The sequence below is a fragment of the Hemitrygon akajei genome, chromosome 11 (genome assembly GCF_048418815.1).
Source record: "Hemitrygon akajei chromosome 11, sHemAka1.3, whole genome shotgun sequence".
Classification (NCBI taxonomy): domain Eukaryota; kingdom Metazoa; phylum Chordata; class Chondrichthyes; order Myliobatiformes; family Dasyatidae; genus Hemitrygon; species Hemitrygon akajei.
The window spans coordinates 15,007,721-15,033,497 of NC_133134.1; the positions used below are offsets into that span (position 1 = coordinate 15,007,721).

At 42.7% G+C, this 25,777-nt stretch overlaps 1 protein-coding gene across 2 annotated transcripts in view; it reads left to right on the forward strand.

Annotated features, from left to right (window-relative positions):
* The window catches only part of parn (poly(A)-specific ribonuclease (deadenylation nuclease)), a 165,259-nt gene that overhangs the window by 124,736 nt on the left and 14,746 nt on the right, over positions 1-25,777 (forward strand). For both annotated transcript variants that reach the window (XM_073060256.1, XM_073060257.1), the window contains exon 23: positions 24,006-24,205. In XM_073060256.1, the coding sequence (XP_072916357.1) occupies positions 24,006-24,205 (200 nt within the window). The remainder of the gene's footprint in view (positions 1-24,005; positions 24,206-25,777) is intronic.

Below are 25,777 nucleotides of genomic sequence, written 5' to 3' on the forward strand. Positions count from 1 at the left end.
AAGCAATCCTCCATTCCCTTCCCTCCACTTGCTCCAGCAAAAGGCTCAGCCCCCCCCACCACCCACCATGCAAGCAATAGTAAAGCCCCAAAAAGACCATGATATAGAGTAGTGGTCACCAACCTTTTTAAGCCCAAGATCCCCTACCTCGGCCTTAGTAAAGGGCAAGATCGACCCCAGAGCGATTAGTTACATGCATGCGCACCGGGGCAGAAAAGACCGGAAGTAAAACCCCGCAAACCCGGAAGTAGAAATAATGTATGGTCATCAGGGGTACCCCCCCCCCCCCCTTCCCTTTTTGGAACACGGACCGGTTTAATGTTGACAATATTCTTCCGGACTGGCTGACGGGGGAGAGGTGTTAATCATGACCAGAATACAGCAATATTCGAAGCAGGTTCCTTAAGTCCAGTCTATTCCGCAATTTAGTATTTGCAGCTCTCGGCAGTTAGCTTCTGTCCCGCTTGCTCACGTTTTTCCACTGAAAAATCTCAGTGGGTTTGTCTTAAACTCTGGAGAGTTTAACATCGGTAGCTGAGCGAAGGGCGCTGAGTAGGCTACGGTCAATTATGGATAACTCTGAACATCCTCTACATAGCACCATCCAGAGACAGAGAAGCAGTTTCAGCGACAGGTTACTATCGATGCAATGCTCCTCAGACAGGATGAAGAGGTCAATACTCCCCAATGCCATTAGGCTTTACAATTCTACCGCCAGGACTTAAGAACTTTTTAAAAGCTATTATTAATGCTTTTTGAGATAGTGATTTAGATGCATATCATATTTTTTACTGAGTTAAGTATTGTATGTAATTAGTTTTGCTACAACAAGTGTATGGGACATTGGAAAAAAGTTGAATTTCCCCATGGGGATGAATAAAGTATCTATCTATCTATCTATCTATCTATCTATCTATCTTTAAGTGCAGGGTGCTTAGACTCAGGTACCGAAGCAGTTTTGAGGGCTTCATTGCCTCATTAGACAGCCTCCCAGCCCGAACTCCAGCTTCCCGCCCGCCCGCCTTCAGCCGCCTTGGTCAGGTGCGGCTGGTCGTGGGCGGGGTAAGAGGAAAAGGTAAGGGCCGGAGGTCCCCGTACTGGGGCTGCGGCGGTCACAGTCCAGAGAGAGCGACCGACCGAGCGGTGAGTGCAACAGGACGTGCGCCCACCCCCCTTGTAGGATCTATCGGCCAACAAAAGTTTGTTTCAGTAGATCGCAGCGCAGTAGCTGCTCTGATACTTATGAAACCCTCAGCCCGAATTAGGTCATCAGCACCGGCTTCCCCACTAACATTCGGTGTGCTAAACAGGTTTAGAGGAGGCGCCCATCCATCCGCACTCGGGGCCAGTAGCAACTGCACTTCCTGCGGGCCGCGCGAGGCCAACCAGTGACCCCTGGCGTGAGGGTATCGTAATGACCTCACATGCGTTCAAGTTCAGCAGTGGGCGTGACAGGGAATGAGGAAAGGTGCAGCTGACTCATCGTTTCCTCGTGGCCTGGTGGTTGGGGACCACTGAATTACACTGTGTAGTGTGGGGGAGCTACACGCATGCACACTGGGCAGAAAGAACGGAACTAAAACCCCGCAACCCGGAAACAATCTCAACAGTATTTGTGTATTTATTTTTCTTTTTTTTTCGGGATCTACTGGGGAAGTCTCAAAGATTGACCAGTCGATCGTGATCAACGGGTTGGCGACCACTAATATAGAGTCTACCAAAAACTACTGTCCATCCCAACACTTCGCCATCTCAGACAGGCTCTCTCTGACTCACAAGAGAGACAAGGAGATGTGGCTCCTACCACAACGAGAGGGGAGACCAACAGCTCGCTCTTTCAGTGTTGCAATCTGCTGCATGGCTTGTCTGAGTTCCCTGACTTGACCAACAGAATCTCACTCACCATTGTGTGAGAGAGAGAGACACACACACAGAGATCACTCAACAGCAGGGCCCTTCCAACAACAGCGCACACCACCTGCCGTCCCAGTGTTTCAATCTCCCATGATGCTTCAGTCACCGATATCGGTGAGGAGCCTTCATCCTCCGGGCTGCACCCCAAAGGCACACGTCTTCCAAACCACACCTGGAGATAACAAAATGCCAGGCCGCATGGCGAGTGCAAAAATGAGAACCTGCCACCTGTGGAGAACCGTGGTTTGAGTGGCAGCTGAAGTTCACAGACTCTGACAGGACCCCAGCCACTTTGAGAATTAGAGAGAATGAAAAGGAAAAATAAACTGTTTTGTGGATGAACTGGAATAAGTCTTGAGCGTGTAGATATTAAGGAAGAAGATGCGCTGGAGCTTTTGGAAAGCATTAAGTTGGATAAGTCACCGGGACCGAATGAGATGTACCCCAGGCTACTGTGGGAGGCGGGGGAGGAGGTTGCTGAGCCTCTGGCGATGATCTTTACATATCAATGGGGGCAGGAGAGGCACCAAAGGATTGGAGGATTGCAGGTGGTGTTCCCTTATTCAAGAAAAGGAGTAGAAATAGCCCAGGAAATTATAGACCTATGAGTCTTACCTCAGTGGTTGGTAAATTGATAGAGAGGCAGGATTTATGAATGTTTGGAGAGGCATAATATGATTAGGAATAGTCAGTATGACTTTGTCAAAGGTAGGTCATGCCTTAGGAGCCTGATTTGAATTTTTTGAGGATGTGACTAAGCACATTGATGAGGGTAGAGCAGTAGGTGTAGTGTATATGGATTTCAGCAAGGCAGTTGATAAGGTGCACCTTGCAAGGCTTATAGAGAAGGTAAGGAGACATGGGATCCAAGGGGACATTGCTTTGTGGATCCAGAACTGGCTTGCCCACCGAAGGCAAAGAATGGTTGTAGACTGGTCATATTCTGCATGGAGGTCGGTGACCAGTTGTGTGCCTCAGGGATCTGTTCTGGGACCCTTACTCTTTGTGATTTTTATAAATGACCTGGATGAGGAAGTGGAGGGATGGGTTAGTAAGTTTGCTGATGACGCAAAGGTTGGAGGTGTTGTGAAAAGTGTGGAGAGCTGTCAGAAGTTACAGTGGGACATTGATAGGATGCAAAACTGGGCTGAGAAGTGGCAGATGGAGTTCAACCCAGATAAGTGTGAGGTGGTTCAATTTGGTAGATCAATTATGATGGCAGAATATAGTATTAATGGTAAGACTCTTGGCAGTGTGAAGGATCAGAGGAATCTTGGGGTCGGACTCCACAGGCCACTCAAAGCTGCTGTGCAGGGTGACTCTGTGGTTAAGAAAGCATACGGTGCATTGGCCTTCATCAATCGTGGGATTGAGTTTAGGAGCTGAGAGGTAATGTTGCAGCTATATAGGACCCTGCTCAGACCCCACTTGGAGTACTATGCTCAGTTCTGGTCTCCTCACTACAGGAAAAATGTGGAAACCATAGAAAGGGTGCAGAGGAGATTGACAAGGATGTTGCCTGGATTAGGAAGCATGCTTTATGAGAATAGTTTGGGTGAACTCGGCCTTTTCTCCTTGGAGCAATGGAGGATGAGAGGTGACCTCATAGAGGTGTATAAGATGATGAGAAGCATTGATCGTGTGGATAGTCAGAGGCTTTTCCCCAGGGCTGAAATGGCTAGCACGAGAGGGCACGGTTTTAAGGTGCTTGGAAGTAGGTACAGAGATTATGTCAGGGGTAAGTTTTTTACGCAGAGTGGTGAGTGCGTGGAATGGGCTGCTGGCGACGGTGGTGGAGGCAGATACAAGAGGGTCTTTTAAGAGACTCCTGGATAGGTACATGGAGCTCAGAAAAATAGAGGGCTATGGGTAACCCATGGTAATTCCTAAGGTAAGGACATGTTCGGCACAGCTTTGTCGGCCGAAGGGCCTGTATTGTGCTGTAGGTTTTCTATGTTTCTATGAAGTCATCTGGGTCTGTAAAAACCTCTAGTTCTATCTTTAGTTCCTCCCATTCAAGTGGCAATTAAAAAATAACAAAGTAGCATGTTAGTATCTTCTGTATATGTGATGTAATGATGCAGGTAGCAGTGAGGTATGAAAATAGTGGTCTATCCAAGCCATTGCCTTTGTCTATTGGGAGTTGACATGTTGGCTACGTTGTAGCCGCCAGAATTCTAAATTGAATTGTTTTGAGCATCAAAGGTTCTCTTTTTTTTAAAGAAGATTTAATGCAGATTTCCAAATTCCAAATTTGCTGAAAGGTAGCAGGAAAGAGTATTTGAGGAACTGAGTCAGTGATGATCTTATTAAATGGTGGATTCAGATTTAGATTCATTTATTTATCACATCTATGTTGAAATATGGAAAAAATAAAAGGGTAGACTATTTTCTAAATGAAGAGAAAATTCAAAACCCAGGGCACAAAGGGTCTTGGGAGTCCTTGTGCAGGCTTCCCTAAAGGTCCGTTTGTAGTGTGAGTCTATGGTGAAGAACACAAATGCAATGTTAGCATTCATTTCAAGAAGATTAGAATATGAAAGCAAGGATGCAATATTAAGACTTTATGAAACACTGGTGAGGCCTCATTTGGAACATTGTGAGCAGTTTTGCGACCCTTGTCTAAGAAAGCATGTACTGACACTGGAGAGGGTTCAAAGGAGGTTCGCAAAAATGATCCCAGGATTGAACGGCTTGTCATATAAAGAGCATTTGATGGCTGTGGGCCCGTATTTACCAGAATTCAGAAGAATGAGGGGTGAACTCATTGAAACCTATTGAATGATGAAAGGCCTTGATAGAGTGGATGTGGAGAGGATGTTTCCTATGGTGAGATCGTCTAGAATCAGAGTAGAGAGGCATCCTTTTAGAATGGAGATGAGGAAGAATTTCTTTAGCCAGAGAGTGGTGAACCTGTGGAATTCTTTGTCGGAGGCAGCTGTTGAAGCCAAGTCTTTATGTATGTTTAAGGCAGAGGTTGATTCTTGCTCACTCTTTATTTAAGCATGTAAACTAAATAAAAGTAACATTCCAGCAAACAAGTTATTTTAACTTGCGTGGAATGCGTGTAACACGTGGATTTTCCCAGGAGCTCCGGTTTCCTCCACGCCCATGGTTAGGTTAGGGTTAATCGGGGCAGCATGACTCAAAGGGCCTACTACGCACTGCATCACTAAATAAACACCGAGTGAACTGAACAGGTGCATTTTTGCTTTTTGAAAGTAAAAGTAAATTTATTATCAAAGTACATGTATGTCACAATATATCATCCTGAGATTTGTTTTCTAATGGGCTTATTCAATAAATCTATAGAATAACAATTATTACAAAATCAATATACCAACTTGGACATTCAACCAGAGTGCAAAAGACGACAAACTGTACAAATATGAAAAGAATGAAATAATAATAATAATAAGCAATAAATATCAAGAACATAAGATGAAGAGTCTTCAAAAATAAGTCCATTAGTTGCGGGAACATTTCAATGATGGGGCAAGTGAAGTTGAGTGAAATTATTCAAGAGCCTGATGGTTGAAGGGTAGTAACTGTTTCTGAACTTGGTGTTGTGAGTCCTGAGGCTCCTGTAACACCTTCCTGATGGCAGCAGCAACAATATATTTCACCACGATCTGAATCCAAAGCTTTTGCTCTTGAATCTGTCCCAAGTTTGTTTTCTGTCACTTTTCAAGTTTCCCTCTTTAACCTTCTTGTACTTCCAATCCATCGGTGCTGCACACTCTTCTGATTCCTAGTTTAAGATTAACGATCTTTTAAATTTAACTTTATTTGTCACATGTACATTGGAGCATACAGTTAAATGAGTTGTTTGTGCCAAAGACCAACCACAGTCAGAAAATGTTCTGGGGGGTGGGGGGCCCATCTCACAAGTGTCACCACGCTTCCTGCACCAACATAGCATATCCACAACTTACTAGCCCTAACTCGTACATCTTTGCGATGTGGGATGAAACTCGGAGCAAATCCATGCATTCATGGGGTGAACGTACAAACTCCTTACAGATAGCAACGGGAATTGAACCCTGATCGCTGATGCTGTAAAGCATGATGCTACCATACTATCTATTATTATTCCCACACTGCTTAAAACTATGTCTTTTACTTCGGTTAAGTATCTTTGCTCTCTCAAAGTTCAAAATAAATCTTTTATCAATGTACGTATATGTTACCATATGCTACCTTGAGATTTATTTTCTTGCAGGTATTTACAGGAAAAAATGCAATAGAATTTTATGAAAAGTTAAATGAACAAAGACTAATAACCAAGCAATGAGTAAAAGATGAATTGTGCAAATAGAAAAAGTACTGAGAACATGAGTTGTAAAGAGCCCCTGAAGGTCTGTCTGTCGTAGAATCAGTTCAGATTAACGGTGGTTGAAGTTGTCCACATCGGTTCAGGAGCCTAATGATTGTAGGGCAGTACTTACTCCTGAACCTGATGGTGTGGGCCTTAGTGCTGCTCCACCTCCTACCCAATGGTAATAGCAAGTGGAGAGCTTGGCCTGGGTGATGAGGTCTTTTATGATAGATGGTTTCTTTCGGCAATGTTCCATGTAAATGTGCACAGTGTTTGGGGAGGCTTTGCCAGTGATGGACTGGGTTGTGTCTACCACTTCCTGTAGCCTTTCTCATGCCTGGTGTTGATGTTTCCAAACCAGGCCTTGATGCTGCCAGTTAGGATACTCTTCACTATAGATGTCAAAGTTTTTGGTAATATGATGGTCTATGCCAACTTCTAGAATGTAGAGGCATTATCATGCCTCCTTTTGTGATGACACTTGCGTGCTGGGCCCAGAACAGATCTTCTCATGTGTCAATGCCAAGGAACTTAAAACTACTGACCTTCTCCACCTCCGTTCCCTTAATGAGGACTGGCTCATGCGCCCCTGGCTTCTTCCTCCTGTAGTCAATAATCAGCTCTTCAGTTTTGCTGATATTGCTCTTTCTACCATTCTTTAACTTTTAAACAGGTTGTTTGTCCTCTGAAATCCCCACTGTCTGCAAATCATTAACTTGCCAGCAGCACAGCCCTTCTCTTTTAAAACAAAAATAAACTGCCAAAAGCTTCTAGCAGGTCAAGCAACATCTGCAGAGAAGATGGAAAATTACATTTTGGGTCGGTGACTTGTCACTAATCGTGACTCTCGTCCATGTTCATCAAGTAACAAGGACAGGTTGTGCACTGTGTCAGCTTCTAGTCCCTTGAACACAAAAGTGTAACGATGGTCTAATAAGTGTTTAATATAATTAAAGGCCTTGGAAGAAATGGAGATAAACTTTTTTTCTCCTGAAACAGCCCAAAGTAAAGAGTGGGTGTGGCACAACCTAGGCGCGACACAGCTTGCAGCAGCCACTCCGGAGCTGATTATCTGTTATTTGTGAAGTGGGGTGCCGTGCACAATCATAATCGATTGAAAACGGACGTGGGAGCACGGAGGAACATCGGGAAATCTCCAGGAAGACCTTGTTCGTTGCTGCTGCTGCTGTGAGGTCCGGGACTCTGCTGGGAAGAACAGGCCCCCAGTCCTCGGGGTCGCGTTGCTGATGGCCGTTGGCAGGGGCGTCTTAATACGCTCGGCAGAGGATGGTGCTCGGAGAAGCTGTGCCGGAGGGGATGGTCGTCGGCTTGGAGGTTCGACGGACTTGGAGTCTGCTGCGGTCAGGTCGCTTTCGGTGTGTGCTGCATCTGCGAGGCTGGGTTCGACAGAGCTTTCATTGTCTGCTGCGACTGCGAGGCTGAGTCGGGCGGCGCCATGGAAGTCCATAGCGGGGGTATTCCCTTCTGCCGCCGGCGTGGGATGGCGAGTCGGTTGGGACCCTGGGGACTTGTGGAAACTGTGTGGTGATTTCTTTTGAACTTATAGTCCTTTAACATCTTTGGACTATCTTTACTGTGCCCATGGTCTTTTTTTTTTATCAATTATGCTATTGTTTGCACTGTTGTGACTATGTGGTTTTGTGCAGGTCTTGTAGCTTTAGTTTTTGGTCTTGTTTGTCTGGTGGATTTGGAGCTCCTTTCCGGGGAATGCGCTAAGACAGTAGAGCGATATTAATACGCAGCAGCCTCTCCGGACTCTACTCTGGATTGGGTATTGCCAAACGTTATGTGGATTTTCTGGTGTAGTCTGTTTTGTCATATGTTTTTGTGATATCATTCTGGAGGAATGTTGTCTCATTTTTTAACTGCATTGCATTTGTGGTTTCTAAATGGCAATAAACTGAATCTGAATCTGAATTTAGATCAAGGTCTGTAGAGAGAGGACCCGAGAGGCTTACGTAGAATGGATGTAGAGAGGATGGTTCCAATAGTGGAGGAGTCTAGGACTACAGGCCACTACCTCAGAATGAGTATGTGCCTAGGACTTTTGCACAGTATTGTGTAGAGACATTTCCACTTTTAAGTTTAGAACTTTGGGCTATAATCTTCTAGCTCAGATTATAGAATCCGAATTATTATCATTGACATATGTTGTGAAATTTGTTTTGTGACAACAGTGCAGTACATAAAATATATAATTTTATATATACTATAAAATGTACTATAAATAAGAAACCTATTACAAAATATAAGTAAGTGCAAAAACAGCAAAAATAATGAGGTATTTTGTCTGCGTTTATTGTTTGTTCAGAAATCTGATAGCAGAGGGAAAGAAACTATTTCTGAAATGTTGAGTGTGTGTCTTCGGATTCCAGTGCCACCTCTCTGATGGGAGTAACGGAAAGGTGTGTCCTGAGTTTTGGGCGGTGCTTAATGATGGATGCTGCCTTTTTGAGTTGCCATTTTGTGAAGATGTCCTCGATAGTAAGGAGGCTAGACTCTATGATGGAGCTGGCTCAGTTTACAACTCATTGCAGCTTTTTCCAATCCTGTGCAGTGGCCTCTCCATACCAGGCAGTTATGCAACCAGTTAGAATGCTGTCTGCAGTCCATCTGTAGAAACTTTCTCAAGTTTTGGTGATGCACAAGATCTCCTCAAACTCTTAATTAAATGTAGCTGCTAGTTTACCTTCTTCATAATTTCATCAAAAGTAACAACAACAAAGCAGTGGTTGTGGGAGTCAATCAAATGTGTCATGTTCAAGGACTCATCAGAAGATCTGAACAAATAAACTATGATTGTCGCAGACTGTATCAAATCACTTGTGGTGAGTCTGTCCCCACAAAAATGATTCCAAGTCTTTTCCCAACCACAAGCCCTGGATGAACCAAGGGATCTGCAATCAGCTGAGGGCCAGGTCAATGGTGTTCAGATCTGGCAACCAAGTAAAATACAAGAAGTTCAGTTGCAGCCACCAGAAAAGCTTCTCAAATGTGAAATAGCAATTCCAGACCGAACTTAAATCACAGAAGGATGCTTGATAGCTCTGGCAATGCTTGAATATTATCAGTAAAACCAAACCACTGCAAGGTTTCACTCCCAGATGAGTTCAATGCCTGCTATGCTCGCTTTGACCAATGAATTATGGAGGAACCTTCATGAACTCCCACAGCCAGCAATGTCCCTTTGAGTTTGGTCTCTGAAGCTGACATGACAGCATCCTTCAGAAGGGTGAAGACACTGGAAGTATCTGGCCCAGATGAGGTACTGGCCGAGTATTAAAGACCTGTGCTAATCAGCTGGCTGGAGTATTCAGTGATATTTTTAACCTCTTGCTTCAGCAGTCTGAGGAACCTACAGGCTTCAATTATACTGATGCCCAAGAAGAACCTGGTAACCTGCCTCAATGTCATTCATCCAGTAGCACTTGCATTCACTATGGTGAAGTCTTTTGAGAGGCTGTTGATGAAATATATTAACTTATTCATGAAGGGCAGTCTGCATTTTCCCTATCGTCACAACAGGTCAACAGCAGATGCCATTTCATTGGCTCTTCAACCAAGCATGGAACGTTTGGACAGTGAAGATGGTTGCATCAGGATCCTCTTCATTGACTACAGTTCAACATTATCATCCACTCAAAACTAATCAATAAGCTCCAAGACTTTGGCCTCAATGCCTCCTTGTGCAACTGGAGTCTCAGCTTCCTCATTTGCAGACCCCAGTCAGTTTGTATTGGCAACAACTTCTCCATGATCTCCATCAGCATAGGTGCACCATAAGGCTGTGTGCTTAGCCGGTGCTCTGCTTGCTTTATTCTTCTGAATGCGAGGCTGATCACAGCTCCAATGCCATATTGAAGTTTGTTGATGACGCCACTGTCATAGGCCAAATCAAAGGTGGTGGTAAATCAGCAAATAAGAGGAAGATTGAGGATCAGGCTAAGTAGTGCCATAACAAGAACCTCTCATTCAATAGCAGCAAGAATAAGGAGCTGATTATTGACTGCAGGAGAAGGAAACCAAGAGGTCCATGAGCTTGTTCCTAATCAGGAAAACAGAGGTGGAGAGACTCAGCAGTTTTAAATTCCTCTGTTGTCATTTCTAAGGATGTGCCCTGGGTCCAGTACATTCTTTCTCAGAGGTTTGTGAAGATTCAACATGACATCTAAAACTTCGACAAACTTCTGTACATGAGTGGTATAGGGTATGTTGACTGGTTCCATCACAGTATGGGAACATCAGTGCCCGTGAATGGAAAGGTCTGTTAAAAGTAGTGGGTACAGCCCAGTCCATCACAGGTAAAGCCCTGTGAGCATATCTACACGTTGAGCAATGTCATCAAGGAACCCCACTATCTCTTCTCACTGCTGCCAACAGGAAGAAGATGTGAGAGCCTCAGAACTCACACCACCGAGTTCAGTAACAGGTATTACCCCTCAACCATCAGGCTCCTGAACCAGAGTGGATAACTTCATTCACCCCAACACTGAACTAATTTCATCATCTGTGCACTCACTTTCAAGACTCTATAACTGATGTTCTCATTATTTATTATTATTATTTTGTGTTTTGTATTTGCACAATGTACATTTGTTCTTTTGCATGTTGGTTGTTTGTCTGCCTTCGTATGCAGTTTTTCATTTATTCTATTGTTTCTTTTGTATTTATGGAGAACACCTGGAAGAAATGAATCTCAGGGTAGTATATGATGACAACATTTACTTTAATAATAAATTTATGTTGAACTTTGTACTTTGAGTAGCATGCTAAGACCAGGATGGATCTTCAGAGATATTGACACCTTGGAACTTAAACCTGCTCCATTGCTGTCCCCTTTATAAGAACTGCTTTACGTTTCCTTGACTTCCCCTCCTTAAAGTCCTCAGTCAATTCACTAGTCTTACTGATGATGAGCGCATGGTTGTTGTTGTGATTATTAAGATATATTCTTAGGCTTAATTATCTAAAATTCTCTGGATTAGAGGAAGCTTCATTTAGCTTGGTAAATAACAAATGTAACACAGAATGTAATTCCGCAAAATGTAATTCAGAAAGGGAAGAAGACAGAAAATATGAATATGTTGGCAAAACTTGTCATTATTATGCAGGTTACTAGGAAAAAAATCAAAATAATCGGGTAGGAGACAGGAAACGTGAGTTCTGTCTTAACCATCCCTGGTGAAAGAAAAAATCATCAGTCTGGGGCTCACAGAGCAGCATAATTCTGAATTCTTAGAAAAAAATTATAAAAATCCAACATAATACAAGGAGTACAATAATATGAATAAAAGCAACAAATAAGATGAAGTAATATGTTTCAGAAAATAACCAAAAGTATTGTTTAAAATATTACAGATAGAAACATAGAAAACCTACAGCACAATACAGGTCCTTCAGCCCACAAAGTTGTGTCGAACATGTCCCGACCTTAGAAATTACGAGACTGCCCCATAGCCCTCTATTTCTCTAAGCTCCATGTACCTATTCAAAAGTCACTTAAAAGACCCTATCGTATCCGCCTCCACCACTATTGCCGGCAGCACATTCCACGCACTCACCACTCTCTGAGTAAAAAAACTTACCCCTGACATTGCCTCTGTACCTACTCTCCAGCACCTTAACCCTGTGTACTCTTGTGGCAACCATTTCAGCCCTGGGAAAAAGCCTGTGACTATCCACACGATCAATGCCTCTCATCATCTTATACACCTCGATCGGGTCACCTCTCATCCTCCATTGCTCCAAGGAGAAAAGGCCGAGTACACTCAACCTGTTTTCATAAGGCATGCTCCCAAACCCAGGAACATCCTTGTAAATCTCCTCTGCACCCTTTCTAGGGCTTCCACATCCTTCCTGTAGTGAGGTGACCAAAACTGAGCACAGTACTCCAAGTGGGGTCTGACCAGGATCCTATATAGCTGCAACATTACCTCTCAGCTTCTAAATTCAATTCCACAATTAATGAAGGCCAATACACCGTATGCCTTCTTAACCACACGGTCAACCTGCGCAGCTGCTTTGAGCATCCTATGGACTCGGAATCCAAGATCCCTCTGATCCTCCACACTGCCAAGAGTCTTACCATTAATACTATATTCTGTCATCATATTTGACCTACCAAAATGAACCACTTCACACTTATCTGTGTTAAACTCCATCTGCCACTTCTCAGCCCAGTTTTGCATCCTATCAATGTCCCGCTGTAACCTCTGACAACCCTCCACATTATCCACAACACCCCCAACCTTTATGTCATCAGCAAACTTACTAACCCATCCCTCCACTTCCTCATCCAGGTCATTTATAAAAATCACAAAGAGTAAGAGTCCCAGATCAGATCCCTGAGGCACACCACTGGTCACCGACCTCCATGCAGAATATGACCTGTCCACAACCACTCTTTAATCACAAAGTACACTGCAGATGCTGAACATCGACGGGTCCTTGGTAGAGATCATTAAGAGCACCAAATTCCTTGGTGTTCACCTGGCGGAGAATCTCACCTGGTCCCTCAACACCAGCTCCACAGCAAAGAAAGCCCAGCAGCGTCTCTACTTTCTGCGAAGGCTGAGGAAAGTCCATCTCCCACCCCATTCAGCATGTTCCTGACGAAGGGTCTCAGCCCGAAACGTTGACTGCTCCTTTCAACGGATGCTGCCCGACCTGCTGAGTTCATCCAGCTTGTTTGTACGTGTTGATACAACCACTCTTTGCCTTCTGTGGGCAATCCATTTCTGGATCCACAATGCAATGTCCCCTTGGATCCCATGTCTCCTTAGTTTCTCAATAAGCCTTGCATGGGGTACCTTATCAAATGCTTTGCTGAAATCCATATTCTTTAGAAGAATGAGGGGGCAACCTCATAGAAACATTTCAAATGTTGAAAGGCATGGACAGAGTGAATGTGGCAAAGGTGGTGGGGGAGTCTAGAACGAGAGGACATGACTTGAGGATTGCAGGGCCCCCTTTCAGAACAGAGATGCGAAAAAATGTTTTTAGCCAGAGGGTGGTGAATCTATGGAATTTGTTGCCACGGGTGGCAGTGGAGGCCAAGTCATTGGGTGTATTTAAGGCAGAGATTGATAGGTATCTGAGTAGTCAGGGCATCAAAGGTTATGGTGAGAAGGCAGGGGAATGGGACTAAAGGGGAGTTTGGATCAGCTCATGATGAAATGGCAGAGCAGACTCGATGGGCCGAATGGCTGACTTCTCCTTTGTCTTATGGTCTTATATACACTACATCTATTGCTGTTCCTTCATCAATGTGTTTAGTCACATCCTCAAAAAATTCAATCAGGCTGGTAAGGCACGACCTGCCCTTGACAAAGCCATGCTGACTATTCCTAATCATATTATACCTCTCTAAATGTTCATAAATCTTGCCTCTCAGGATATTCTCCATCAACTTACCAACCACTGAAGTCAGACTCACTGGTCTATAATTTCCTGAGCTTGTGCTAAAGTAGGACCTTTGCATTCTGTACAGCTTTATGGAGTAGCAGTTGGACAGCTTCCAAGTTCAAAGTGAATTTGTTTTTGAAGTATCTAAATGTCATCATATTCTACCCTGAGATTCATTTGTTTGCACATTTGGAAAAGACACATTGCAAATACAAAAAAAAGAAATAAGTGAATAAACAATACTGAGAACATGAGTTACCAAGTCTTTGAAAGTGACTCCATAAGTTGTGGAATCGGTTCAGTGTTGAGTGAAGTTATCCACACTGGTTCCGGAGCCTGATAATTGAAGGATAGTGACTGTTCCTGGACTTAGTGGTTTGGCACTGAGTGCTCCTGCACCACCTTCTCAGTGGCAGTGGTGAGAAGAGAGCATGGCCTGGATGGTTGGGGGATTTTCCTGCTTTCCTGCAACATCACTCTTTGTAGACGTGTTCAGTAGTGAGGAGGGCTTTACCTGTGAACTGGGCTGAGACAATTTCACTTGTGCAACCCTCCATTTTGATTGTTCCATCTCCATTCTGCTCCTCTGGTCCAAGAATATTTTATACCCAATGATTGCGTGCCGAAAATGCTTTGAAAGTGGAAAGTTTGTAGTTAGCAATCTAAAGCTCATCAACAAATATTCTTCCTGATGTGTACTCTTAACAAATCAAGTCAAGTCACTTTTATTGTCATTTCGACCATAACTGCTGGTACAGTACGTAGTAAAAATGAGACAATGTTTTTCAGGACCATGGTGTTACATGACACAGTACAAAAACTAGACTGAACTACGTAAAAAACAACACAGATAAAACTACACTAGACTACAGACCTACACAGGACTGCGTAAAGTGCGCAAAACAGTGCAGGCATTACAATAAATAATAAACAGGAAAATAGGGCAAGGTGTCAGCCCAGACTCTGGGTATTGAGGAGTCTGATGGCTTGGGGGAAGAAACTGTTACATAGTCTGGTCGTGAGAGCCCGAATGCTTCGGTGCCTTTTCCCAGACAGCAGGAGGGAGAAGAGTTTGAGGGGTGCATGGGGTCCTTCATAATGCTGTTTGCTTTGCGGATGCAGCGTGTAGTGTAAATATCTGTGATGGCGGGAAGAGTGACCCCGATGATCTTCTCAGCTGACCTCACAATCCGCTGCAGGGTCTTGCGATCCGAGATGGTGCAATTTCTGAACCAGGCAGTGATGCAGTTGCTCAGGATGCTCTCATTACAACCCCTGTAGAATGTGATGAGGATGGGGGGTGGGAGATGGACTATCTTCAGCCTTTGCAGAAAGTAGAGACGCTGCTGGGCTTTCTTTGCTGTGGAGCTGGTGTTGAGGGACCAGGTGAGATTCTCTGCCAGGTGAACACCAAGAAATTTGATGCTCTTAATGATCTCTACAGAGGAGCCGTTGATGTTCAGCAGGGAGTGGTCGCTCCATGCCCTCCTGAAGTCAACAACCATCTCTTTTGTTTTCTTCACATTCAGAGACAGGTTGTTGGCTCTGCACCAGTCCGTTAGCCACTGCACCTCCTCTCTGTATGCTGACTCGTCGTTCTTGCTGATGAGACCCACCACGGTCGTGTCATCGGCAAACTTGATGATGTGGTTCGAGCTGTGTGTTGCAGCACAGTCGTGGGTTAGCAGAGTGAACAGCAGTGGACTGAGCACACAGCCCTGAGGAGCCCCTGTGCTCAGTGTGATGGTGTTGGAGATGCTGCTCCCGATCCTGACTGACTGAGATCTCCCAGTCAGGAAGTCTAGGATCCAGTTGCAGAGGGAGGTGTTCAGGCCCAGTAGGCTCAGCTTTCCAATCAGTTTCTGAGGGATGATTGTGTTGAATGCTGAACTGAAGTCTTATGAACAGCATCCGAACGTATGTGTCTTTTTTGTCCAGGTGGAGGGTGATGGCAATGGCGTCATCTGTTGAGTGGTTGGGACGGTACGCAAACTGCAGGGGGTCCAATGAGGGGGGCAGCAGGGTCTTGATCTGCCTTATGACGAGCCTCTCAAAACACTTCATGATGATGGATGTGAGTGCAACGGGACGGTAGTCATTTAGGCAGGACACTGAAGACTTCTTCATCGACAATTTAACAAATGGTTTTTGAGGACAGAGCTTGATACACTAGACTCGTCTTATCTATGTGATGACTTATTACTTTGGTGACATTGTCACATAGCAGGCCCAGAAGGAAAGTGTGTGTTTTCACAAATGAGTAGGGCGGCATACTACCATAGCGGTTATGTTCACACTGTGACAGTGCCAGTGGCCTGGGTTCAATTCCTGCTGCTGTCTGTAAGGAGTGTGCATGTTCTCCCCATGACCACATGGGTTTCCTCCAGTTTCCTCCACGTCCCAAAGACATACAAGTAGTAAATTAATTGGTGACATGGATGTGACTGGGTGGGCCAGAAGGGCCTGTTAACCGTGCTGTATTTATAAAAAAAAATTAAAAATAAACTGCTTAAGAATTTCCTTTCTAGATTACAGTCTGTTTTAAAAAATTCAGCACTCATGTGGAACCCCCTCAATAACTTGTTTAGGAACTGCAGTCAATTGTTCGTTCACTGTTCGTTAAACTCTCTTGCTGCAGACATCTCACTACAGAGATACAACAGGTAATGGGGAAAGTGAGGGGAATTATGAGGGGAATTGATTAATAAAGAAAATCCTCTCATGCTTCAGTTCTGTTGAGCACTAATGAGATAACATCTGGAGTACTGTGTACAGTATTAAGTCAAAGTTTAGTTTATTGCCTTCTGCACAAGTACATGCACAGGTACCATGAAAAACTTGCAGCAGCGTCACAGGAACGTAGCATCATAAAAGCGGCATTCACAGTCATAAATTATACACAATCTTTAGAAGAAAGTACACAATGACAAACAAAAATAAATTCAGTTTAATGCAAAGTGGTCACACTAGTTGAAGGGAAGTAGCTGTTCTTGAGCCTGTGGTTTCAGGTTTCTGCTCCTCTTGCTTGATGGTAGCTGTGAGAAGATGGCGTGGCCCGTATGGAAAGGATTGTTGATTATGTTGCCTTGAGGCAGTGCCTGCTGTAGACACTACCAATAGTGTGGATGGTTCTGCCATGGAGTGTTAGGCAGAGGCCACTTCTTTCAGTAGCTTCTTGTGTTCTGTCCATTCCAATTGCCATTATTTAAGGAAGGGTGTTAATGCATCAGCTCATTATGTAGCTCAGGAAAGGTTCACTAGGCTGATATCTGAAATTGGTAGTTGTCTTGTGTGAAAAGATTGCTGCTGCTATGAAGAATGTGGTATAGGAGCCCCATGACTCCCACCACCAGGTTCAGGAACAGTTATTATCCCTCAACCATCAGGCTCTTGAACCAAAGGGGTAACTTTTCATTTACCCCGTCATTGAACTGTTCCCACAATCTACGGACTCACTTTCAAGGTGTCTTCATCTCATGTTCTCAATATTTGTTTATTTATTATTTCCTTCTTTTTGTATTTGCACACCAGTTGAACGTCCAAGTTGGTATGGTCTTTCATTGAATCTATTATCAATTTATTGAATATGCCAGCAAGAAAATGAATATCAAGGTTTTATATGGTGACATGTATGTACTTTGATAATAAATTTACTTTGAACTTTGAAAGGTTGGACATGTTAGATTTGTATATGTTGGACATTTGAATAGTGTGAGATATCTTGACGGAAACATAATCTCCTAAGCGATTGCGAAAAGATGGATGTGGCAAGGAGGAATTTGAGAGAAGTGGGCTGTGTTTAAAATAATTGTTCATTTAACTCTTATAAAGCATTGGCAGCATAGTCTTTCAATGGTACTAAGGCACGGGCAATTTTTGATAAGTAAGGGGATAAAGGTTTTCAGGGATAGGCTGTGGTGATGAGGTTGTAATAGATCAACATGAATTTTTGAATGGCACAGCATGCTTAAAGGTCCAAGTGCCTTATCTCTGCACCTAATTTGCATGTTTGACTGAGCCACAGCAGTCATCTGAAAAATATTCTTGACTAGCAGTGTGATATTCTGAGGAGAAAAAATACAACAGATATGATCAACTGAGGTAATAATGGGTTAAGTATTTCTGCAAAACTTAAGTGAGTGCTACATCTTTCAAAAAAAAAAGTCCTGGTGTCTGGTTTAACACATTCTGTTGATTGAGACTTGCTATATTACTGCAGCATATTTTAACACATTGTCTCCTGTAAGCAGCAAGGGACACATTTCTTTTGATTAAATTCATAAGGCTTCATAGCCTCGTTTCTGCCTTAAATTTAGCCTTGTAGTTGTCAAGTAGATACGTCTGTTTAACTGTTCAAGGATGTAGTTGGTCACACTCCAACATGGCTTGAGCAGGCTAACACACAAGGGAGGAAGTATTTCACTCGCAGAGTGCAGCCCTTGTTGGTAAGATATTAAGATGTGTTCTCATCTACTGCTCAGTTCAGATTGCTACCGTTATCCCGTGACACTATTTGAGAAGAGGAAGGCGGACATGGCCTGGTGCTTTAGCCAACATTCTTCATTCAAGAAGCATCATCTAAAAACAGAATGATCTGTTATTCATTTTGTTGTTGCTTTGTGGAGCATTACCTATCTTAACAGCATTGAATCAGTTATGGCAATGGACAGATTTCACAAGTGTTCTTGATATTTTATTGCAAGTATAGTGCTCAAAAAAAAGTCCTTATGTGCCTGGACAATTAGGTTCTAATTTACTAAAGCAATAAAACAAAATTGATTGCAGGATGCCTGTTAATAAATTAATTACTGAATACAACCATTTAAGATTCTAATGAAATGATATAATCTGATATTAGATAGATAGATAGATACTTTATTCATCCCCATGGGGAAATTCAACTTTTTTTCCAATGTCCCATACACTTGTTGTAGCAAAACTAATTACATACAATACTTAACTCAGTAAAAAAAATATGATATGCATCTAAATCACTATCTCAAAAAGCATTAATAATAGCTTTTAAAAAGTTCTTAAGTCCTGGCGGTTGAATTGTAAAGCCTAATGGCATTGGGGAGTATTGACCTCTTCATCCTGTCTGAGGAGCATTGCATCGATAGTAACCTGTCGCTGAAACTGCTTCTCTGTCTCTGGATGGTGCTATGTAGAGGATGTTCAGAGTTTTCCATAATTGACCGTAGCCTACTCAGCGCCCTTCGCTCAGCTACCGATGTTAAACTCTCCAGTACTTTGCCCACGACAGAGCCCGCCTTCCTTACCAGCTTATTAAGACATGAGGCGTCCCTCTTCTTAATGCTTCCTCCCCAACACGCCACCACAAAGAAGAGGGCGCTCTCCACAACTGACCTATAGAACATCTTCAGCATCTCACTACAGACATTGAATGACGCCAGCCTTCTAAGGAAGTACAGTCGACTCTGTGCCTTCTTGCACAAGGCATCTGTGTTGGCAGTCCAGTCTAGCTTCTCGTCTAACTGTACTCCCAGATACTTGTAGGTCTTAACCTGCTCCACACATTCTCCATTAATGATCACTGGCTCCATATTAAAATGGCACATTAAATTAACTGTGTTTATGGCCATTGGAATGGTGATCAAAGGCACCCATTGAACAAAATACTACAGGTGTATAACTGTTTTAGACAACAAGACAAAGGAGCAGAATTAGGCCATTTGGCCCATTGTGTCTGTTCTGTCATTCCATCATGGCTGATTTGTAATCCCTCTTAACCCCAATCTCCTGCCTTGTCCCTGTAACTTTTGACACTCATACTAGTCCATAAGACCATAAAATATAGGAGCAGAATTAGGCCATTTGGCCCATCAAGTCTGCTCTGCTATTTCATTATGATGCTTCCAATTTTTCTCTTGGCCCCAATCTTCTGCCTTCTCCCTCTTTCAAGAACCTATCAACCTCCACTGTGACTAGGCCTTCACAGATGAATTCCATAGATTCACAACCTTCTGGCTAAAGAAGCTGCTCCTCATCTCTGTTCTAAAGTGACATTCATGTACTCTGAGGCTGTGTCCTCTGACCCTACACTTCCCCCACTGTAGGAAGCATCCTTTCCACTTCCACTCCATCTAGGCCTTTCGATACATTCCATAGGTTAAAATGAGATCCCTCCTCATCCTTCTAAACTCATCAGAGTACAAATGTTGAGCTTCAAACACTCCTCATAAGTCTTCCATGGAATTAATTCAATTCATAGGTGAATCAGCTCTTCCAAGTTGCAAGGAGGGTTCACCTCAGCCAAGAGATTGCAAGTACACACAAGACTAACTGCAGAATTTATATTATACACATTTTTACTAAAGTTTCTTTCTCATATTCTTGTTGGAACAGATCAGTTACTAAATGAATATAGGACTGCAGAATAAGTTCAATCTTATTGAAGGCAGTGGAGATTTTCAGGTTGCTGTTGTGCACTGAGTGGGGACTAACACGGAGTTGGGCACAAATACCATCTTTTGGATCCTAAAGGGAAAAAGTTTACCAGGTCATATTTTTAAGTTTGTTTATCTCTACATTGAGAACATTTACCATTCCCATTCCAACATATCAGCCCATGGCCTCATCTACTGCCACAATGAGGTCACTCAGGTTGGAGGAGCAACACCTCATATTCCATGTAGATAGCCTCCAATCTGATGACACGACCATCACTTCCTCTTACTTCTGGTAATTTCTCCCCCTTCTTTCTTTCCATTCCCCATACTGTTCCCCTCTTACCCCTTCTCTTTTGCTCACCTGCCTACCACCTCCCTCTGGTGCCCTTCCTCCTTCCCCATGGTCCACTCTCCTCTCCTATCAGATTCCTTCTTCCATCCTTTACCTCTTCCACCTATCACTTTCGAGCTTCTCACTTCATCCCTCCCTCCACCACCCACTTCACCTGGCTTCACCTATCGCCTGCCAGCGCTCCCAACTTTCTTATACTGGCCTCTTCCCCTTTCCGGTCCTGATGAAGGTTCTCAGTCCAAAACGTTGACTGTTTATTCCCCTCTATAGATGCTGCCCTGCCTGCTGAGTTTCTCTGTGTGTGCGCTGCCATTTTGCCTGTCACTCAAATGAAACAGCCATATAATGATGTGAATTATCCATCCAGTTTAAGTGTGACTCCAACAGTCCTCGGGAATAATGCAAGATATGGTGTTTTGTACTTGGCTGCTGATCTACAGCCAGAAGCTTTGCCTGCCAACTGGTGCAGCTTGTGAATCGTGTGACTGATCTTAGACCATGTTTTTGTGGCATCGGATACAAGAATGTTGATGAGACCATTACACAATAAAGCAATCATCATTTTAGGGTATCCAGAGCAGCTCCTAGACAAACGTATTGAGTTCTGAAATACATCTGTCATGCTTTGTAAGTGCCAGAGACATTCCCTGATCGATATGTCATTTTCACATCACATCACTTGTCCATTTTAAAGGGATGTGGTATTCAAGCAGTTTGAAAATGCGGCATACTGCAAACTGTTCAGGAAACTGACTTCCCTGCCTTCAAAATTAGGCAAAACATTTTGCAGGATTGAAGAATATAATTAAGATTCTCCATGTCAGGAAGATTGCTTCGTACAAAATGATTGAGAAAAGCCTCCAAATTTTCCCTAGAGTATTCAGATCAACACATTGTGTGTATGTTCCCTTCTAATTAAATTCTGTCATCAGAATTGTTGGAGAGAAAGAGGATACTATGTCAATGCTTTTATTTTGGTTGTGTACAAACTGCTGCAGGAACTCAACAGGTCAGGCAGCATCTATGGAGCAGAATAAACAGTCGATATTTTGGGCTGAGATCCTTCTCGGGACATGGTCACGTGTGCTGATGAAGGGTCTCAACTTGAAACATCAGCTGTTTATTCCTTTCCATACATGCTGCCTGACCTACTAAGTTCCTTCAGCATTTTGTGTGTGTGTGTTACTCTGGATTTCCAGCATCTGCAGAATCTCTTGTGTTTATCTTCTGGTCACAAAAAGCTTGATTCTTTTTTTTTGTATCATTGAGTGTTAGATAATCGCTTTTAGATCGTGTACTAATGGTTTAATCCAGGTGAAGGTTCTTTGATATTAGTGATTTTGTATGGAACTTGTGTCTTAATAGTTTGGTTAATGAAAATACCTTTTAATTCTACAAGATTTAATCCTTTCATTACCCTACTATCCTGAGACATGCATGTACCTTTTCCAAAATGAAGTAAAACAAAGGTTTGGTATTTTGCTGTAAGCCGTTACAACTTATTCAGGTGTAACTTTCTATCTAATTTAATTACTACGTTCTTCTTGGAACCAGTGTGTCACACAGCTCAAACATGAGAAAATCTGCAGATGCTGGAAATCCAAGCAACAGACACAACCGAAGGGTTTCTGCCTGAAACGTTGACTGTCCTCTTTTCCTAGATGCTGCCTGGCCTGCTGAGTTCCTCCAGCATTTTTTGTGTGTTACTCACACCGCTCATTCAGATTTCATGTGGCAGCAATCTAAAATATAATTGGTGGGCAAAAGGTACTCGCAAAGTCAAATCTTTATTTAGCGCAGAACATTTACCCAAGAATTGAATATTGTGCCAAAAAGATTTTTAACAGTTGTCCATTTTGAGTGTTGATTTCTGGTGACCTTGACTGTTGCCCTTGTTTCTGCTTAAGCCTGTGGAGAGTTGGTGTTTGTCTATGTCATGAATTAATGGATAAATAAATTAATCCAGGTTGTTCTTTTATGAGATGATAGCATCAGTGGTAATTATTTCCCATTCGCCTTGGCTCTTCAAACTGTGGAGGTGGACTGCCTTGCTGGATCACTGAACTTGTGAACATTCTTTCCAATAAGCCACTTGATTGCAGATAAAATCATTGTGCAGATATTGTTCTTTCAAGAACTTGTTGATGGAAGCTATTATATCAACTTGAAAGAGTGCAGAAAAGTTCTACAAGGATGTTGCCAGGACTCCAGCGATTGGGTTTCAGGAAAAGGCTAGGACATTTCTTTGCAGTTTAAGAAACTGAAGGGTGATCTTCTGGAGATTTGTGAAATCATGAAGGATGTATTCTCAGTGGCCACTTTGTTATGTACCTCCTATACCTCTGTAAACTCCAGAAACAGTTTTGTGTGAAAATCCCAGGAGATCAGCAGGTTCTGAAATAGTCAAACCACCCTGCCTGGCACCAACAATCATACCACGGGGTTAAAGTCACTTAGATGACTTTTTTCCCCAGTCTAATGTTTGGTCTGAACAACAACTGACCACCTTGACCATGTCTACATGCTTTTATGCATTGAGTTGCTGCCACATGATTGGCTGATTGTATATATGCATTAACAAGCAAGTGTGCCTAATAGTGTGGCCCCCGAGTGTAGATAGGGTTAATGTACTCATCTTTTTCCTATGGTTGGGGCTATCAAGAAATGGTTAAAGGTGAGAAGGGAAAGATCTAATAGGAACCTGAAGGGCAACGTTTTGACAGAGGGTGGGTGATACATGTATAGAATGAGCTACCAGAAGAGATGGTTGAGACAGGTACAATAACAACATTTAAAAGACATTTGGGCAGCTACATTGATAGAAAGCTTTTAGAGGGATATGGGCCAACCATGGGCAAATTGGCCATGATCAAATGGTGAATACTCAATAGGCCGAATGACCTATTTCTGCTCCTCTGTCTTATGTTTTAAATATGGGACTAACTTGGATTGGCAGCTAAGCATGAACAACTTGAGCCAAAAGGCCTGTTTCTCTGCTGTATAGCTCTGACGATAACAGATATAGTCTGAAATAAATTTATTATATATATGTGTGTGTGTGTATGTGTGTGACTATATACTACCCTGGGATTCATTTTCTTGCAGGCATTCACAGTAGATTCAAAGAAACACAATAGAAACAATGGAAAATTATACACAAAAACAGACAACCAGTCTGCAAAAGACAACAAATTGTACAAATACAAAAAGAAAGAAAGAAATTAATACTGAGAACGTGAGTTGTAGAGTCCTTGAAAGTGAATCCATAGGTTGTGGAATCAGTTCATTGTTGGGATATGTGAAGTTATTGTCCCTGGTTCAGGAGCCCAAATGGTTGAGGGGTAATAAATGTTCCTAAACCCAATGGTTGTGGGACCTAAGGCTTAAGTTCCTCTTTCATGATAGCAGCAGCGAGAAGAGAACACGGCCTGAATGGTGGAGGTCCTTAATAGTGGGTGATGCTTTCCTGTGACAGCACTCCTGGTAGTTGTTTTGTGTGGTGTTGGATGGAATTGTTACTGTTTTTCATGGTTGATCACATTTCATTTGTTTATAACCTGCCTTTTCCCCTCTTTTTCCACTTCAGAGCAAACCCTGTGGTGAGCAAGCGAAGTATGAGTCCTATTGAGGAAGAGGCGGTATCTGAGGAGACTGAGGATAATGCGGTCGCTAGTAAAGACGATGAGAGTGATAATTCAGGCAGTGCCTGGATAGATTCTTCAATAACAGAAACCAGAAAAATCAAGAAACAACGGCAGAGAAAGGAGCAGCAGCAAGAAGAGACTGGTAAATTGATTTGCGTCCTGGGAATGTGGAAAAACTAGGGAAAGGAGAGAGAATTATCAATAATACTGTCTAGTCAAATATATCAATGGAAGCATTAATCTGGTTGTTGTATTTAAAATCTTTTCAAGTTACTCTTATAAAAGTAAGGTAAGTTGTACCAGTGGGTGTTTTTACTTGCTAGTTACAAAACAATGGCAAAATGTGGTAGGTAATATGTAACATTTGCACAATTAACCCTTGCATAATCTATTTTAAAAAAGTGAAAATTTAAACCATGAGCAGGTGGACATCATGCTCTGCCTGTAACTTTTCTTAAATAAGCTGTCCACTGAATGGATAACTAATTTTTTTTTGCTATGTAGGCCACATAAATCATGAAGTTTTTCTAATTAAGATGATAAATTTGCTTAATATCCACAAAAATCTTTGGATCAGCATGTTAATGAAAAGACCATTGAATGGATGAATTCCATTCTATAGAGATATCCTTCCTTGATACTTGTGTGGAAAAATGTTACTTGGCTCTTACCTGTCTGTGCCTGAATGTTATCTAGGGTTTGTGTAATCAGGTTGTACTGCTTTACCTTCTGTTGAATTGTATTCAATAATGTGCAGACATTCTGTCCATTTGATCATTGAAGTAGTTGAAAATAGTCCTAGAACACCAACCTGCAGTGACTCCTGGGCCTGTAATTTTTGACCTCTAACTATTAAGCCATCCTTCTATTATCTGAGGTATTACCCCAGCCATTGTTCAGTTACCCCTTCATTGGGTTTAGTGGGTCTCCTTTATTCCACACTCCATCTCATGTTGCCTTGACATCAAGCTTGAAGTCTCACAGCTTTGGAATGTAACTATTTTGTCTGTGTTTAGACCAAGGGCTACAGTGTCATGTAAACCACAAAGTAAGCATTGACGAGCATAAGTACTTCATGATAACGTTGTTGCCAGCATAATCCGGCACTTTGATGATTGAGAATAAATAGGTGGAGATGGTGATTAGCCGTATGGATTTGTCTTACAATTTGTGGACAGACATCACCTGGGCAAGTTTTCACATTGCATGATAAATGTAGTGGAAGAACATGACTTGGGACATTTCTGTTTTCGTAACACATCTTTGGTGCAGCCCTAATAACAAACATTGTAAGAGCCAGCCAATATGGCCTATACAACTGACACATCTGGCTAGGTTTGATTGCAGATGCTTCAGGCTTTAGCACTTGTGTTCTGTGTTTCACCACAATGTAAATGAGAATTTCTTTGGAGTCTTTTCTCATGTAGTTTACGATCACCATTCACAACTGAATGTGATAAGGTAGCTGATCTTTCAGCTGAGCTATTGTTTGCAGGGTTGCTTAGCTCTGTCCAAATTTGATTGTTTCTGCACCTCCACCACTTTGCTGGGTCAGAATATACCCAGGGGTGTTCATAGGGAAGTCACAGGTGTTGGCTGCAAGGTGTTTAATCTGACAGTATATCCCTATCCAGCCAGTCCATAGTACAGCATTCTCAGTTTAAACACTATTCCTTCCAGATCCTTCAGCTATGAATTTGGATGCAGCAGAGTT